General features: G+C 42.6%; 1 protein-coding gene across 1 annotated transcript in view; it reads right to left on the reverse strand.

The window, feature by feature from the left end:
• STON2 (stonin 2) overlaps positions 1-19,067 on the reverse strand; it is a 151,269-nt gene that overhangs the window by 101,931 nt on the left and 30,271 nt on the right. The window contains exons 2-3 of the mRNA XM_030848686.2: positions 14,769-15,054; positions 12,644-12,928 (exon numbers count right to left, since the gene is read on the reverse strand). Of these exons, the coding sequence (XP_030704546.1) occupies positions 12,644-12,928; positions 14,769-14,856 (373 nt within the window). The 5' untranslated portion in view covers positions 14,857-15,054. The remainder of the gene's footprint in view (positions 1-12,643; positions 12,929-14,768; positions 15,055-19,067) is intronic.

The raw sequence follows: 19,067 nt of genomic DNA on the forward strand, positions 1-19,067 counted from the left end.
CTCCAACTTTTTTTTATACAAGAGAATCACTTGCACTTGTTCACCAGGATAGGAATGCTCATAGAAAAGACAAAAAGTATGCTCATAGAAGCATGTTCGTTTTTTTTGTTTTTTGGTTTTTTTTTTTTGCAGTACGCGGGCCTCTCACTGTTGTGGCCTCTCCAGTTGCGGAGCACAGGCTCTGGACGCGCAGGCTCAGCAGCCATGGCTCACGGGCCCAGCCGCTCCGCGGCATGTGGGATCTTCCCGGACCGGGGCACGAACCCGTGTCCCCTGCATCGGCAGGTGGACTCTCAACCACTGCGCCACCAGGGAAGCCCAGAAGCACGTTCTTAATTGCGGAAAAGTAGAAATAACTTTAATATCCATCGCTCATAGAATGGGTAAATGAATTGTGGAATATTACTAAGAAGGAATACATTGCAATAAACACTAAAGGAACTATACCTACAGGTAATAACATGGAAAAATCTCACAAATAATGTTGTGTAAAAGGAGCAAGCCACAGAATAATACATGCAGTATTACTCCACTTACATAAGGTTCAAAAACAGGGAATTCACTTATGTCATTCTCGATGCATGTGTAGGTAGGAAAGCTGTTAAGAAAAGTAAAGCAGGGACTTCCCTGGTGGCACAGTGGTTAAGATTCCTCACTCCCAATACAGGGAGCCCCAGTTCAATCCCTGGTGAGGGAACTAGATCCCACATGCATGCTGCAACTAAGAGTTTGCATGCCACAACTAAGAACCCTGCTTGCTGCAACTAAGACCAGGTGCAACCAAATAAATAAATATTTTTTCAAAAAGAAGTAAAGCAGTTATCACAAAACCAGGAAGTGGGTGACAGAGGAGGGAGGGAAGAGGATGTCTGGAAAAAGGATGTCATGATCAGCAGGGAAATATGCAGCTTCTGGGTGACGACAGTGTTCTATTTATTAAACTGGGTGGTGGGTTGTACTGTCGTCCTTTTAATTTAATACACATTTTAAATATGTTCCTTTGTGTTTATTTGGTAGATAATAAAGCTTATTAAGACCACATATCAAAAGACTAATTATTCAAGAAAGGAAGCTATTTTAACTATTTGTATTTTCACATTAGCTCTTTACATTTCTTAGATAAAACTCCAAAGTTTCCCTTGAAAGAGAAACTAAGAATAATGCAGCTGGGAGAGGCAAAGTCCCTACATCCTACAAACTGTTCTCATTTGGTCTCATACACTTTATTTATCAGCTTAGAAATCCTGGATAAATCATTTTACTTAGGTTCTGAATTGACTATCCTCAGGCCACAAGATCAGTTGAACGGTGAGAGAAAGTACTGGGTCTGGAGCTGACTCTTCTCCCAGGGACCAGACCTCCGACAGCCTGGCCGGCGGAACAGCAGGCTGCTATCATCACGATGCTTCAGAGCCACATCCACCCCTCAAGGAATAAAGTGAAAAACAGACAGAAATCTGCCTTCTCTCCTTTCCTATGAGGTTGTGCACAAGGACTCTGGATCCAGACTGCCTGGTTCACATTCAGCCCTGTAGCCTGGGACAAGTTACTTAATACATCTGTTCTTCTGTGTTTTCACCTGTAAAATGGAGCTGAAAACAGTGCCCGTCTCATAAAGGGATTAGGCTAATACTGACAGAGCACTTGGAAAAATGCTTGGCACAAAGGAAGTACTCAAAAAGGGTTAAGTGGTCGTTATTACTTCCAGACATAAACTTATGTCCAAATCTACTTGAAATCTTGACGTAGATCTCTAACTTTACAAGTCAGAAACTAAGTTCCTACTATCCCTTCCACACCAGCTCCTTCACCCTTTCAGATGTTCAGAATGAAACCTTGATTCTTCTTACATTTGGTCCATCCCAGCTTCTGTTAGTCCTACCTTCAAAATATACCTGGAATCCAATCACTTCCCACCATCTTCAAGCTACCACCCTGGTCCAAGATACCATCCTCTCCTGGATCATCACAGTGGCTGTCCCCTGGTTTTCTGTCCTCTCAGTCCGCTCTCAACATAGCAGCCACACAGTCTTAATAGAATTATCTGTGCAAGCCTAGTGGGATCACACCACAGCTCTGGCTCAACACCCTCCCACAGCTTCCCATCTCACCCACAGTAAAGGTGAGAATGTCCTCATTGTGTTTTCAAGGACCTACGTGGTCTGAGACCCCTCAACTTCTCTGTCTCATCTTCTTCTCGAACTTCTCCCTAATTCACTCCACTCCAATCACATCCCACGAACACGGCCACCTTCCCAGAGTCCCGTCACTTGCTGTTCCTTCCTCCTAGAAGGCTCCTTCCCTGATTTCTGCAAGGCTCACTCCTCACTCCCCTCAAGTCTTTGCTCAAAAGTTACTGCTCAGAGAGTCATGCCCTGACCTTCTGTAAAATTTCACATCCTCCCTCACGCTATTCCCTTTCTTTGCCTCATTGTTCTCTTCTTCCCACTTACATTATCTAACACACTTACATTGCATCTACTTCGTGATCGTGTTTCTGGTGTGGCTTCCCCAGCAGAATGGATGCTCCATGAGGCAGGAATATCCCACTGTATCCCCGGTGCCTTGAACAGTGACTGGTAAATAGTGGGGGCTCAAAGCGCCATTGATTGAATAAATAATAAACTTACAAGTTGTCAGCTGAAACAATACAGCAAATACTGTTCTCTCTTTTTATACTTTGGAATCCTGGGTAGACTAAAACTTCAAATACTTATATACATTTTGATGTCATGTCCTTTATTTATACTTGGATGTTTACTCACTAGGGCTAAGTGATTTTTCCAATGCCGTAAACATGCCCATCCATGAATACAAAATAGATCTAATTCGACTCTTCATTTGTGTCTTTCACGCTATTTCATAGCTGGCAATACAAAGCAGCTGCCCCAGGACTGGCTCAGAAGAGCGCCTGCTCACGCCAGAAGGCTTCATGGGTAACAGATTGCCCGACCGCTGGATTAACTTCAGCTTGGGGAGAACAGGGACGGTGTCCAACTTTCTCATAATTGCATTCCCAGCACCTAAATATTCTTTGCATGAATGAACCAGTTAATTAATGCATGCTTGGGCAGCTTATTGTGTTTTGTGTCCCACACTGAGGGTGAGGGTGAGATAGGCCACACGGCTCCCTGGGTGAGCTAGCATATTCTCTGGAAGAGGAGAATTCTGGAGTTTTAATAAAATACGTATATGTTATGTTAGGCGTATATGTTGTATGTGTATATATGTAAGTGTACATGTTATATGTGCATATATGTAAATGTATGTGTATGAGTACATGTTACATGTGTATGTCTGTGTATGTGTGTGTCTACATGTATGTATGTGGTATGTTTATACATACACTATGTGCATAACAGTGGAAAATCAAAAACTGATAACAACCAGCTGATAAGAGAATGGCATGATGGAGAAGAGGCTGTTATAGTTTGCTTATTAAAAAAAAAAAAAATTCACTTCACTGAGGAAGCCATCCTTCAAGTTCTACTAGCCGCTCACTGCCCACATAAACAATAATGTTTCTGCTCTAGATTTCATGTACATCTTTCACCTTTTCCTTCATTAATCCAATAAATCAAAGTGAGCGGCTACTAAGGTCCATGCACCGTACTCTGGGATAAAGAGTAAGTGAGAGAGACAAAGTCCCTTTCCTCTAGTGGGGAAGAGAGACAGTAAACATATAAGCATACAACCTAATTTCAGGTAGAGACATGGGCTGTAGAGACACATAAAGCCAGAAAAAGCAGAGAAACCAGGCTTCCTGATTCCTAGCCTAGTGCTTCTTCCTCAGGTGAGTGGCTTTCCAGCTCTCTCTCTCCCTTTTTTTTAAACCCCAAATATTTCTTTCTTCAAACGAAATCATTTAAGACGTCCAACATGTGAAACAAGCATGGCTGGAACAGCTCTAGTTGAAAATGGGGTGAGTGAGGGGTTTTCGATAGCTCAGCTACCCCCTCCCCAAGGGCAGCTGGGCCCTGAACGTTGTCTGAGGAGGGACCCCCCAAAACACTGCTCCCAGAGCACCCAGTCTCACCCAGAACACAGAGAAACTCCCTGTTCCATCAAAAAGGGACACTTCCCACCCAGAAGGGATGCAAGTTCATTTTTATTTTATTTTTTTAAAATATTTATCTATCTATCTAAAAAAAAAGAAAAAGCAGGGAGTTGGTGAACGGAGGTGATGCTGAGCAGAGCTCTGAGTGAAAATGTAGGGGAAGAGCTTTAAAGGCTGAGGGGACAGTAAGAGCAGAAACGCACTTTGGGGAACAGCAGGAGAGGTGACAGTTGGAGCAGAGTGGAGCTCAGTGGAGAGGGGCAGAGAGGTGGCAGACCCCTGAGGAAGAAGGGCTCTGTTAAATTCATTCCTGAGTGCATCATGGTCTGAGATGGATTCCAGAAAGGTCATTAATTACATTTAAAGGCAGAGAAGAATAATTTAAGGTATTAAAAGAAAATAAGACCTCCTCTGTTGAGGAGAGAAATATATATGCATGTCAAATGCAGGGCGTCTGGTCTCTGTATTCACCAAATGGCTGGGATCTTATCCCACCCCCATCCACCACTCACCCACCCGCCCCCAGTAGCCAGAATGAAAAACATAACAGAAATTAACCAATGGCCTAGTCTTCGTCAGGATTAAGTCTCTCAGCTGTCACCCCTGCCTCCCTCTTAAATGGCTGACGGCATCTCTGGTCCTCCCCCAAACAAGTGGCTCTTTCTCTGGTCCCAAATAATTAGCTTCCCCAGACACAATGGGAAGGCCTCAGTCCAAGTTGTGAGGGAAGACATTTGAAGGACAAGCGAATACTAGTGTTTTGCTTGGGCTGTGAGACAAATGTTCCGGAAATCAAATTTTTTTTATGTTTGTAATTATGCATATCCTGCAGTATCTGCATAATGGGTCCAATTCAGCCTTGGCCTTGCCACAAAACTGCCACGTCCCTGGAAGGTCAGCGCATAACATGACGAGTGAACAGGAAGCCTCATGTTGATAATAGTGCCTTAATTTTTTTTTGTTTTGTTTTAATTTGGGGATGACCTTTGCTCTGTCAGTCAATTTGCATGCATTTGCAAACATATTCTAAGCACACCCATACACTTGTAAAATGCACATCTGTGAAATCAGCCTTGGGTCTGAGATAATCTTTGTAAAGAATTTAGGTGACAGGGAAGCTAACTACTACATTCTTCCTGGTGCACGGTAGAATTTTAAAGTCAGAGCAGACAAAATACTAAGTTAGGAAAGCTTTGTGCAACGAGGCAACCTCAGAAACACTATTGCTAAAGGACCCAATGTGAATAAAACACACTTGGGTTTAGGTTCGTTCTCAAAAATATTTCTTTAAGAGAACAATATAAAGATTCAATTTTGATTTGAACAGATCCACCATAAGGTTTAAAAAAAAAAAAGAAACAAAAAACTTTGGTTCTGCTCACGGTTTAACAGAATATCTGTGCACTTAGTTCAGAGTTTGGCAAACAAGTTTTCAGTTAAGTTTTTTGACATTTTTCACCATGTAACCCAGATCGTTCACACAGCATCTTCAAACTGGAGGTGTGAACAGTATTCTTGTGCTAATTTAAGTCCAAAGTTTAAGTGTTTGACAGTTAAGAGTCTAATAAAAATCTTTCAAAAGAGGATATTTATCAACACAGCCTGAGCCAAAGTGGTCCTGTTAAGTCAGATATGTGAATTCCACATTTGGCCTTCACCAAATTTCAGGGGTCTTAATGGAAGAAACAATTTTTACAAAAGAATCAAAAGGCATGATTTTATATGCTCTCTCATTCCTAGTATCCTCAGGTCCAAAGAACTGGTGGCAGCTCTCTTTCCTATATATGTAGTTATAGAAAGGCTCTGTCACTCAGTTGATTTTATTCATATTTTTCTGAGGGAGATCAGGTAGCTCCTTTTTTCCCAGACCAACCATGAGGGCACTTATTCACTTCAAACCCTGCCCTAGTTGAAGTCCAAAAGAAAGTTGTTCCCTTGATGGATTTAAGCATCTCTGGAGTTGTTTTCCCCTCTAGCTGTTACTCCTGGCTATCCAGTCACCCTTGGTATGTGTCAGTGAACAATAAAAAGTAGCCAGGTCACCAGGGTGGGGACTAGCTACTCCCTGGCTTCTCTAAGTTCCCTGTGCACCTTCTGGCATTTAATGCCACAAAAACAAGAGATTTAACACTAATGACAGTCTCTTTGTCCCTTACTCCCCATGCCTACAGCCTCCTGCATTTTAATGAAGGCAAATTGCACATTCCCCTTCCAGGCTGAAATCCAATGCCCCCTTGACTTTATTCTTAGGTGGCACAACTTAAAAGATAAATTATTTTGTGGGGTTTTTTGGTGTTTTGTTTTGTTTTGCTTTTCTTCTGTCAAGAAAACTGTGGAGGAGTGGAGGAATGGGGACTGGGGGAGGGGAAAGGAGTATCCCAGATAACATTTCTCTACCTAGGCACTCCTGCATGTGTGATCATTTCTTTCCCAACTTCTCTTTGCAAGCCAGGATGTTAAGGTATGAAAAAAGCTGGCTGAGTAAGGCTCCACTTTTTGCTTCCAGGAATCCAGACTAGGAATGTCACTAATCAGTCTTCCTTTGTTGTCTTCCCACCTATTTCTCTGAGGCCACGATGATTTTCTCATAAAAGGAACTCATAGAGAGGCTGCATGGGATGAGTCCAAGATACACATTTTTCCCTTTCTCCTGACACAAAGACATCTGACCAGAGGGTGCTAGGCATTTGCTAGAAGCAAATAGGACAAACGTGAGGAAAATGGGAATAAACTGAGAAACTGTAACTCCGTTATAGGAAAGAGTCCGTTTGTTTGGGTGATACTTATGTGACTGGGAAGACGGCTGAAGCCGAAAATCAGTTTCCATGGAACCTTTGTTCTGGCTGAACTTCACCACCTGCATGCATGGTGGTGTAAACTTTAAAAAGTTTGTAAAGGGCTGCAAACTTTGGAGATGACGCATAGCGGCTAGCACAGAACATCTGCTTGGTAAATGGCCTGCACTATTAGAGATGCTGCACTATTAGAGATGCTCCACTAGCCCAGATTGACTCATTCTCAGTCTGGTTCCATTTTAAGATTTTGGAGACGTGATATATTAACTGTGGCTGCTATACCAAAAACCCGGTGGCTTTAAACAACAGGAGTTTATTCTCTCCTAGTTCTGGAAGCCAGAAGTCTGAAATCAGAATCACTGGGCCAAAATTAAGATGTCAACAGGGTAATGCTCCCTCCAGAAGCGCTAGGGGAGAATTCATTCCTTGCATCTTCCAGCTTCTGGTGGCTGCTGGCATTCCTTGGCTGTGGCCTCATGACTCCAATCTTCAGGGCCAGCATCTTCAAATCCCTTTCTGTTCGGTCTTCTCATTGCCTTCTCTGTGTGGGCAAATTCTCCCTCTATCTCCCTCTTACATATGTGATTGTATTTAGGACACACCCAGATAATCCAGGATTATCTCCCTATCTCAAAATCCTTAACATAATCAATCTGCAAAGATACTTTCTACAAATAAGATAATGTTTACAGGTTGGGGGGGGGGCCTAGGACCTGATGTCTTTGGGGGCCATTATTCGGCCTGCCACACCAGGAAAACTTAGCATTATCCAAAGAATAGAGCAGGGAGCGGTGACTGCAAGAAGTCTCAGGCTGTCTCTATCACCATGAAGATACTTGCTGTCCACACTGCGCTAGTTTGGTGTAATGCCTGCAGTTAACGTATGTGATATCATTGACACAGCACAGGTATCCAAATCTTTTGGATTCAAATTTTTAAAATCTGAGCTGCTCAACAGCCTCCAGGATGGAACTGCCTGCATTTTCTGTGTTGAGTGACCTGAAGCCTAGTTTCTCCCGCTTACCACCTGGCCTTAGCTCTACCAACCACTCACTCTTCCTTATTGTTAAACACAGTCTGTGTGAGGAAACCCATGAGGGAGCTGGCCTAGTTGGTGAGGCTAGTTTGGGTAAGAGGGATGTACCCGGTGGTCCTTTATTTGGGGGGGTTCCTTGATGGGCAGTTGGGTACCAGCAGGAGAGTTGAGATAGAAGCCTTGGATTTATTACCATTTTCTTTACCGCCCTGATGCTCTGCAGAGTCCTCTATGATTCTTGGGTCCCTGGGTTAGAAACACTTGCTGAGGTGGGGCTGACCCTACACATTGGGCCTCACGTCTGCTGGGAAACCAGCCAACAGGCTCTTCCTGCAGCAGAGGGCTCCATCTCCACAGAGCTGAGTTAAATGTTCATACGTGGAAACAGATGGAACTAGTAATGAACGTTTGGGCAGTTTTCAGGCCACAATTATGCTTTCACACATTTGGAAGTTGTCATTTCTTGATTTGTTCTCTAGTGATATCAATGAATCCCATATCCTTAGTGCAGTGCAAGGCTGGCACTAGGGCGAGGCAAGTGAGGCACTCACCTTGGGCGCAAAATTTAAAAGGGTACCAAAAAACTTAGTAATCAAATAACATTTTAAATACAATATTTAAAAAATATAAAATCAGCAAACTGTGGCCCACAGGCTAACTACCTATTTTTGTACATAGAATTTTACTGGAACCAGGGCTAGGATTAGGGTGCAGGGTGGCAGTCATGAAGGTATTGGTTGAATTTTGTCTTTAAAGTGCTGATATTTTGTTCATCAAGGGTTTTTTTTGCATTGTTTTGACTTTCTCAAATAATCTTTAAGTAATTTTGATTTTTAAATTTAATTTTTAAATTAAAATATTTTTCAAACCCAGTTTTTTTCAAGACAGCCATTTTTCTTCAAGACAACCATTATATCTTGGTATGGAACACAAGTGTTTTATGCATATTTCCCAATTTGTCACAGAAAATATTAAAAAGATGTACTTAAGAATCCAGATTTAGGGCTTCCCTGGTGGCACAGTGGTTAAGAATCCACCTGCCAATTCAGGGGACACGGGTTCGAGCCCTGGTCCGGAAGATCCCACGTGCTGCGGAGCAACTAAGCCCGTGCACCACAACTACTGAGCCTGCTCTTTAGAGCCTGCGAGCCACAACTACTGAAGCCCCGCATGCTCTGCAACAAGAGAAGCCACCGCAATGAGAAGCCCGCGCACCACAATGAAGAGTAGCCCCGGCTCGCCGCAACTAGAGAAAGCCTGCATGCAGCAACAAAGACCCAACGCAGCCAAAAAGAAAGAAATAAAATAAATACATTTATTTTAAAAAAAAGAATCCAGATTTAATAAAATTAATAATCTTTACTACTTCATGAAGGATATTATGTGAAATTGACTTTTTTTTTTTACTATGTGTACACAGTGGCCATAAGTTTTACTTGCCATTACTTTTACACCATTAATGCAAATGCCAATACAGTAAAAAAAGACCAAAAAAATCTTAGAATTATTATGAAAATACTTTTGGTCCCACACACCCCTTGAGAGGGTCTTGGGAAACTCCAGAGATCTATAGACCACACTTTGAAAACTACTGCCTTAAAGGATAAGGTTTTAATGATTTAAAGGTTAAAACCATTAAAGTTCAAAACCATTATCAATAACAAGCTAAAATCCTCAGTCAGATGGGGGCAACATAAGTATGACTAACTCCAAAGTTAGTTTTGCAAAAATAAGTGGTGAAGAATTAAAGCAAATTGATCCATCTGTCATATAAACAGTTCTAAGCAATTAGGAGATCTTTGAAACTAAAGGTAAGGTATGAACAATATGTAAAAGAATCTGAATGCCTTGAATATAATCAGTGATCTGAAAGCAGGGCCATTTAAGGGCAACCCATCCCTGGCCTCCCCTGCCTCCGGGGAATGAGGAGGCAGAGGAAACTATAGCAATAACAGGAAGATTAAGGCACACATACCACACACAGCATCCCTAGGCTGTTCAAAGATCCTGGGGCCAGTCTGCCTGGTAGTAAAGCTCTCTCCTGCCACTTCCTAGCATACAACTGTGGGCAAATTCCCAAACCACTATCTGTCTCAGTCTTCTCATGTGTAATATGAATATAATATTAAATATACCTTCCTCATATGATCGTTGTAGAGAGTTCATGAGATGACATAAAGCACCGAGCACAGTGTCTGAGAGAATAAGTATTTAATGAATGTAACTTACTGAAAACAAGCATACTTCTGTACTGATTCATTGCCCTGTGTTCAGTAACTTTCCCTCAAATGCACAAATGCTTAATTAGCCAGCCCACTGTCTTACTGTGTTAGGTGTTCAGTAAAGGTTACGTCCTCCCTCCAGCCAGACTGGGAAGCCTGTCTGGACCCGTCATTTCATCCATGCTGCTTTGAGTGTCATGGCTTTCTCACCAACAATTCACTGAGAAATCTGATGCTTAAATGTGAAAAAGTGTATCAATGTGCAAATTGTTATGTAAAAATGGAAATGTTTGTTATACAGTAGAATTATGCCTTATATTTTCTTAAAATTATTTTTATTGATGTTGAAAACACGTTTGAAAAGCAAAGGAATTGTTTTTAAACATCAAAGCTAGCAAAACATTTAACCCACCAACAGAAAAACATCAACCTGGCTTTGCTAAGAGATCTCTGTGGTAGACAAAATAATGCTCCCCTACAAAGATGTCCACATCCTAATCCCCAGAACCTGTGACTATGTCCTTTTACATGGCAAAGGAGACTTTGCAGATGTGATTCAGTTAAAAACCCTGAGATGGGGAAATTATCCTGGATTATCCTTGTGGGCCCAGTGTAATCACAAGGGTCCTTAAAAACAGAAGAGGAAATAGACATTTCACCAAAGAAGACATACAGATGGTCAAGAAGCATGTGAAAAGATGCTCAACATCACTAATTATCAGAGAAATGCAAATCAAAACTACAATGAGGTATCACCTCACACCAGTCAGCAGTCAGAATGGCCATTATCAAAAAATCTACAAACAATAAATGCTGGAGAGGGTATGGAGAAAAGGGAACCCTCTTGCACTGCTGGTGGGAATGTAAATTGATACAACCACTATGGAGAACAGTATGGGGGTTCCTTAAAAAACTACAAATAGAACTACCATATGACCCAGCAATCCCACTACTGGGCATATACCCTGAGAAAATCATAATTCAAAAAGAGACATGTACCACAATGTTCACTGCAGCACTATTTACAATAGCCAGGTCATGGAACCAACCTAAATGTCCATCAACAGATGAATGGGTAAAGATGTGGCCTGTATATACAATGGAATATTACTCAGCCATAAAACGAAATGAAATTGAGTTATTTGTAGTGAGATAGATGGACCTAGAGTCTGTCATACAGAGTGAAGTAAGTCAGAAAGAGAAAAACAAATACCGTATGCTAATGCATATATATGGAATAAAAAAAAAATGGTACTGATGAACCTAGTGGCAGGCAGGGCAGGAATAAAGATGTAGACATAGAGAATGGACTTGAGGACACAGTGGGGGAGGGGGAAGCTGGGGTGAAGTGAGAGTGGCATGGACATATATACTCTACCAAATGTAAAATAGATAGCTAGTGGCAAGCAGCAGCATAGCACAGGGAGATCAGGTCCGTTCTTTGCGACGACCTAGAGGGATGGGATAGGGCGGGTGGGAGGGAGGCTCAAGAGGGAGGGGATATGGGGATGTATGTGTGTGCATGTGGCTGATTCACTTTGTTGTGTAACAGAGGCTAGTGCAGTCTTATGAAGCAGTTATACTCCAATACAGATTTAAAAAAAAAAAAAAAAACGAAGAAGAAAGCAGAAGTCAGGCAGGGGAAGATTTGACTATAGAAGAAAGGCACAGAGAGATGCAATATTGCTGGCTTTGGAGACTGAGGAAGAGGCCACATGCCAAGAAATGTGGGCAGCCTCTAGAAGCTAGAAAGGGCAAGGACACAGATTCTCCCCTAGAGCCTCCTGAAAGGAATGCAGACCCACCAACACCTTGATTTTAGCTCAGTGACACCCATGCTGGACTTCCGAACTACAGAATTTTAAGATAATAAAGTTGTGTTGGTTAAGCCACTAAGTTTGTAGTAATTTGTTACAGCAGCAAATAGAAAACTAATACAGTCCCAAAGGTTATCCCAATCACCCTTGGTATGCTTCAGTGCACAATAAAATAAGTAGCCAGGTCACCAGGCTAGGAACTAATCATTCCCTTGGCTTCACTCAGCTTCCCAGTGCAGCTTCTGGCCATTTAAATGCCACAAAGTAAGAGACTGACCATTAATGACAGTTCCCGCCCCTTAAGATTTGGATTCTAAAGGTCTGGGACACAAGAACATCTATGTATAACTGGTGACTCTATTAGAGATGGTTGGTGGTCCACACTTTGAGAGACATTCATTTTACTCACAGGAGCTTACAATTTAGGTGCTAAGTAAATAGAATTCTAGTCCATAATAGATGAATAAATATGCATACTTCCAAAGAGAAATTAACAGCCAGGGCAAGGGTAAAAGGCTGGAAATGGCCCAGAACACATAAATCCTTCCACATGCTTATGTTAATAAAAACGTGTCACAGAATTAAGCCAGATGAGATCTCTGTCTGCTCCCTCCAGTGCTTCAGGGCTCTGGAGCAGACAAAACAGAGTGCTGGCAGCCCTGCAGACCTCTCACGAAAAAGCGTCCCTGGTGAGCACAGCCCCCCACCTGTCCTACCTGTCCCACCTGCTTCTTTATGAGGTGGTAATGTGCTGGCCCAGGGTGGGTCATCTTCAAACTGAACCCAGCTGCTGATGGCTGAAGCCAGGTCAGGTGGAGGCTGCTCAGGGCTCAGGGGAGGGGAGGCCGCTTCAGAGATGAGGCCCGTCTTTTCAGAAGAGTCATCGTGCTCTGAGGGGGAAAGGTCCTGAGAGCCTCCATCCACCACACGGTTCTCCCCAGAAGAGATCTCGGACTGGTCTGAGGAAGACGATGGTCCTGGGAGGTGCTCTTCAGTGCCCCCTGAAACAGATACCAGAAACTACCATCACATCATGCGAGGAAGGCCACTCTTTAGAACTGTCTCGTGGAGGAAAAACAAAGGACAGGCAAGCAGTGATCAAAGGACTCACCATTACAGGGTGTGAGGGCAGAAAAACAGCCATGCCCACCTGCCTCTATGCTTAAAGAGTGTTTACCTTAAAATGTATAAAAACTATACCCTAGGATGTCCATAGCAGTCTCCATGCAGGCTGAGACTGGGAGTCTTGTTCACTATTCTTATCCTACCATCTACTCCAGTGCTTAGGGGTCACAAACAAAATTCCTACAGAGGCCGAGCAACAGATAGAACTAGGTCGAATTAGAAAAGCGAAAGGCAATGGGGAATGGTGGAGACTGTGGCTCAACAGGAGAGCTTCTGTCTGGACTAAAAACATTCAAATTCAAACTCTGCGCAGTCCAAACAACACACATCTGCGGGCCACCATGTGCAAACCCTGCACTAATGACCAGCTAAATATGGCACAGAGGCCCTTCCTCTAGCTTTTGTATCACTGCATTGGTCCTGGAACATTTAATAGCCTTCAAAAATTTGTTTTTAAATAACAGAACTAGATCCCAATTGTGGTGGTGATTACACAAATCTATACGTGTGTTAAAATTCATCAACTGTAGACCAAAAATGGTCAATTTTACTGTAGGAAAATGTTTAAAAAATAAAAGTACTGATGCGAAACTCCTTTCTCCCATCACTAGCCAAACAAACAGGTCTACCTGAATGTAATTATTTAGATAAGCGCTGTCCTAAAAAAGTAAAAGGTGGGCCATATATGAATTTTAAATTTTCTAGTAGCCACATTTTAAAACTAAAAAGAAACAGGCAGAACTACTTTAATAATACGTATTTCATCTCAGCATGCTGAAAATGTGTAATATCAACATGTAATTGATAAAAGCTGTTAATAACACATTTAACTTTTACTAGGTCCTCGAAATTCAGTGTGGGTATTTCACATTTATAGCGCATCTCAATTCAGACGAGCCACATTTCAAAGACTCGACAGCCACAGGGCTACCGTATTGGACAGCACAACTGTAAACTCACACTTTCCAGGTGCTGTAAACGAAGCTGGGACGATTTCAGGTGGCAGTAGCAGCGGCCGTGGAACAGAAGCAGCTGAGGTGGTTCTGTAAATAGCTCCCGCATCCCACCTTGACCTTCATCCCTGAGCACAGTTCCCCAGAAGTCAATCTAGCCACCTTCATCATGATCACGGGTGACAATTATGAGCCCTTTCCATGTGCCAGTCACTGCTGTAAGTACTTTACATGTTCATTCATTTAATCCTCACAACCACCCTGAGGTAGGTACTGTGATTACCCATACTGCACAGATGAACCACCACCCAGGGAGGTTAAATCAATTATCCACCCAAGGACACATCACTCATCCATAATGGAGCCAGGATTTGAGCCCAAGGGATCTGGCTCCAGCTCCTGTCACTCTTGACAATTATGCTTTAAAAATTGAGACCATCCGAATTGCTGTTGGGAATAATAACCGAAAAGACTGAGCATAAAGTACTTTGGAAATAGGAAGTTAATGTTCATTGGAAGAAAGCAGCGAATATACTTTTGGTGTTTCCTGGTCCTTGTTTGGGGCCCTAGGTTCTAAGATGTTTCCTCCAGGCTTCTAAGTGGAAGAATCTGGACCTGAAGAAAGTGACAAACTGGCTCTGTTTTCCGTATCAAGATCCATCCCCCCCCCCCCCCCCGCAAAAGAATGATGAAATAGAAGCCATAACAAGCAGGTGTGGTTCTTTGCTAATCTTTTCACTTAGGCGATGGAAGTTCTCCTTACCCTCAGGAGGGACAGGAAAGAGCGGCTCCTCATTGAAAGAGACCCACTCCGACTGGTGGGTAGCGATCACATGGTCCAAGGTCGTCATGCTAGGAAGGTGCTGGTCATCTTCACACTGCTGGCCTCAGGCAGACCCCAGAGCAATGCCTGGGGTGGGGGGGGGTGGGGGTCTGGTAGCACAGTGGACTTGGGCCTGGGGTCTGTTATGGGGGTCTCGCGGAGAGTGGCACTCAGAACGTAGACAGATTAGCCTCTCTTGCCTTTGGTTAATCTGCCAAGTGGAAATCTGTTTAAAAAATAAAAAGTAAAAGGGATAACCATCACATTATAACCAATCCACTCAGGTCTTGAGCTTTCAACACTGCCCACAAGGAGGTCTGGGTCGTTTCCAACCTATTTACCTTTCTCTATCCCTGTCTTGCCTTCACTTCTCTTACAGAAATATCTGCTTTTAGCATCAAGATCTCTGTATGTGCCTTCAAATCAGACATAAATAATCACGCAGATTTTAGCAATTAGATTCTCCAATTTTCCCAGTTACTATATTTTGGAAATACTTTTATCTATAAGGCCATCATTGTAGAACAAATATTAAAATTTTTCAAAGTGCTTTCACTTTCCTTTACCAGATGGCAAAATAAAAGCATGTTCTTTCCTATTAAATCAGTGTGGTTTTTTGCCTTAGGCAGGTAGCTCTTTGCAAGCCTGATTTAAATCTTTGGCAGAAACCCAACCATCTCCAGATGGTATCTCCAAGCATGATTTACCAATCAAGAAAAACAGAAAAGGAGTCATCTTATTCATTTGGAGTAAGGGGGTAGGGCATATTTACTTTAGTGGAAAATGTGAGTTAAAGAAACATGTTTTCACTCTAGGACAGTTTGAATTAGTATGTAAAAGTCTAGCCTTTACTCACATTGCAATTATGTTCCATGTAAGGATACTTAATAGACTCATAATATTGCTTGTACAATTAATGTCTTTTTACAACTGGAACCTAACTCTTGATCTTATAATGAATTAGTAAAATCTGAATTAATGTTTCCACATAAGGGCTACTATCCACCTTGAACAGCATCAGTTCTTATTAACTGAATACTCACAATATTCACTTTAGTCTAGAATAATTTAACTTATAGCCTTCTAGCTGGTGCACAATAAAAAGAAAACATTGAAATTTTACTACAGTTATTATCTGCAGTAAATAATCTATGCTAACGATAAAGAGAATAGAAACATTTAATAGCTTTTGTTTTGGTAATTAAAACAATTAGTTTTGTTGCATGATACTTCCTAAAAACAAGTAATGTTTCCCACAGAATCTATAATTTTCAGAAACCTATTTTCATATCATACTTTGACTGAATAGCCATTGTAGTTGGGTAAGAATTATTATAATTCTTTCACAGAGGAAGAAATCTGGGCTGAGAGGAGTTAAGTGACTTATCCAACACTTTTGCTGTTTCAAAGCCTTTGTTTGGTGCCCTAAGATTCTAAGATGTTTCTCCCAAGTTTCTAAGTGGAAGAATTCACACATCCTAGGATAGTGACAAATGGACTCTTTTTATTCCATAGTAAGAGACCACCAAAAAAATGATCAAGTAGAGGTCATAACAAGCAGGTACACACCTGCACCAAGCTAGGAAGTAATAGATGCAACACTTGAGCCCAGGCCTTCTGATGCCGAAACACTCTAATCTTTGGGTCATAGCCACAAAGAAAAATACTAGAGAATATATATAGACTACCACCAACTAAAGTACTTTACAGACATTAATGACAATGGAACCATAATGAAATGATCAGTGAAACTGCTCACTGGAAATCTGCCAGGGAATCCAAGCTGTGCGCAGAATGGAAAGTCCAGAAACCTCTCTTCCAAGTTCCTCTCCTAAGATCCTTACCAATCACAGGACCAGACATGTGCTAAAAGCCTGGAGAGTGAGTGCTCCAAACCAGATCTCACCAGAGAACCAGGCAGGGCCCACGGACCCAAAGAGCTGATTCCAGTGGGCTTCTCCCATTAAGCCTTTCTCAAGCCCGTCAAATGTTAGCATCAATGTGGCAATGGCTGCAGGCCAAGAAAAGACAGTAAAATTGAAGAGTCAGATTCCCCCTCTCCCAACAACAGCAGCATGCAAACCAGTTCCAACAACCACCACAAAGCCACAATACTACAAGTCCACGTGCTGACATTTGCAGCATCATAGCTCAATGGGGAAAACATCCTGCCCATCCCATGATGATGAATCCAGCGAAATTCACGGATGAGTGTGGGTGGATGAGGGGAAGGGGAAGGAGAGAAGGAAAAGGGTGAAAATAATGGAGAAAATATCTAGAAATTTTAGAGCTCCAAGATTTTAAAGGCCAGTAGTCCAGCTCTCAAGTTTTACAGATGGAAAAAAAAAAAACCCAAAAAAACTGAGGCCTAAGGAAATCAGGCATAGTAACAACAGAGATTGAAATGAGCTCGGGAGTTCCACTGTCTGGATTTGAGTACTGTACGGTCTTTAAGCCTCAGCTCACCCCTCTGCAGCAAAACTCATGTCATAATTTTAAGGATTAAATAAGATAACATACACCAAGTGCTTAGTACTGGGACTGAAAAACCCTATGTAACAATGATGACGATCATAGCAGGCGAGCTTACAGAGGGCTTACTGTATGCCAGGCCCCAATCCAAGCTCTTTATAAATGTCAACTGTGGTCATTGCTACCATAGGTAAATGCCTCACACAAAGGTACACTGTTTGCCAGTCGAAGTCTTGGGACCAGAACACAAATTTCACAAAACCACCCCATTTCTGTCACTTACACATTCTGATTTTAGTGATTTCCCTTTTCAGTGCTTTTTCGAGCAGTTCTCCCAGATGCTAAACGGAGTCACGCACTCAACTTCCTCTTTATAGATGCAAGCGCTTTCTGGCTGAGGAACCAAGACTACTACTCAGACGTATGAACAAAAGAAGAGCCCCCAAGATTTATCTACCCTTCCTCAACTTGCCCATCCCAGATCCAGACATGGCTGGTTACAGACCATGAAAAGTCTCAAGAAAGGCTGGGGGAACAAATTTATCACGAGGAACCGCCTATCATAACCCTGTGAAATGGATTCTAGGTGTTTGCCATGAAACAGCTATATCCAGTGAACCTTGAGATGCCTGACCCTGAAGAGTGCTGGGCGAGCAGCTGGAAGCCCTCAGAGGAACCTGATCATTGTGAGGCTACGTTCACAACGGAATTGGTTTCTCTGTAAAAACCTCACCCCGTTTTTAGAACATGAATCATAAAGTGAGGCTTAGAATCACCACAAGCGAGCAGTGACTCACTATCAGTAGCAGTGCTGACCAAGAGACACTAAAAATCTCACTAAAGTCTCTGGGCTGCCATTCCAGAGAGAAGCTTCTTCCTCGGCTTCCCTTACACACTAAAATGGGGCGGGGGTGGGGGTGGCGGGTGGAGAATGCAGTTGACTGATAAGATGGGAGTCCGAGAAATAGTTCTGCCTTATGCCAATCTTCTAATATGCATTCAGGAGCCCTAGGTGTCCAGAAACGTATCTGGCACCCTTGGGATACTGAGCGATCAAGCAGCTTGCAATCTAGCTGTGGAGATGAAGATGCTCAGGACAGCAAACACAACAAATCTGGGAACAACTGCTTGCTGGAAGACACACCAGAAATGCCGTGACAGTATGGTCATAGATCTGCAAGGGCTGGAACCATAAGGGACTAAGCAGGTTTTTGGATTTGAAGGACATCCTTGGTTCTGAAACACTGGAAGGGAAGAGTAAGGACATCCTTGGGACAGGGGTTAGTCTAAGTGACAATTAAGAATCAGACCTTCATGGGACTTGTTTTTGGACCAGTAAAGAGGTCAGTCTGATGACTGCTGAGGTATCTACTGGGGAAATGTGGGGAGAATGGACTGATGGACCTTAACAGCTGAGGAGAAGAGTTCAGTGGGAAATGGGAAGTTGGTGAAAGTCTACGAGCAGACAGTGACCCAAGAGATGTGCTTATGGGAGATAAACATTCCTCAGACTGTACCGAGCAGGAATTTGGTGATGGAAGCTATCAGCCACAACAGGACCCTAATGTGTCGCACAGAGCCAGGGGCCAGCATCATCAGGAACGTGTACTGGGTACTCTGTGCTGGACCCATTCTAGGACCTGACTGAGACAGCATCACTAGCCTCTAGTAGCTTACAGTAGAATGCAGGGAGGTATGACAGTGATATAATAACACAATAGGCTCTTTAACCTATTGTGACAAGTTAGCCATCAAAACAATGACAGC

The sequence above is a fragment of the Globicephala melas genome, chromosome 2 (assembly GCF_963455315.2).
Source record: "Globicephala melas chromosome 2, mGloMel1.2, whole genome shotgun sequence".
Classification (NCBI taxonomy): domain Eukaryota; kingdom Metazoa; phylum Chordata; class Mammalia; order Artiodactyla; family Delphinidae; genus Globicephala; species Globicephala melas.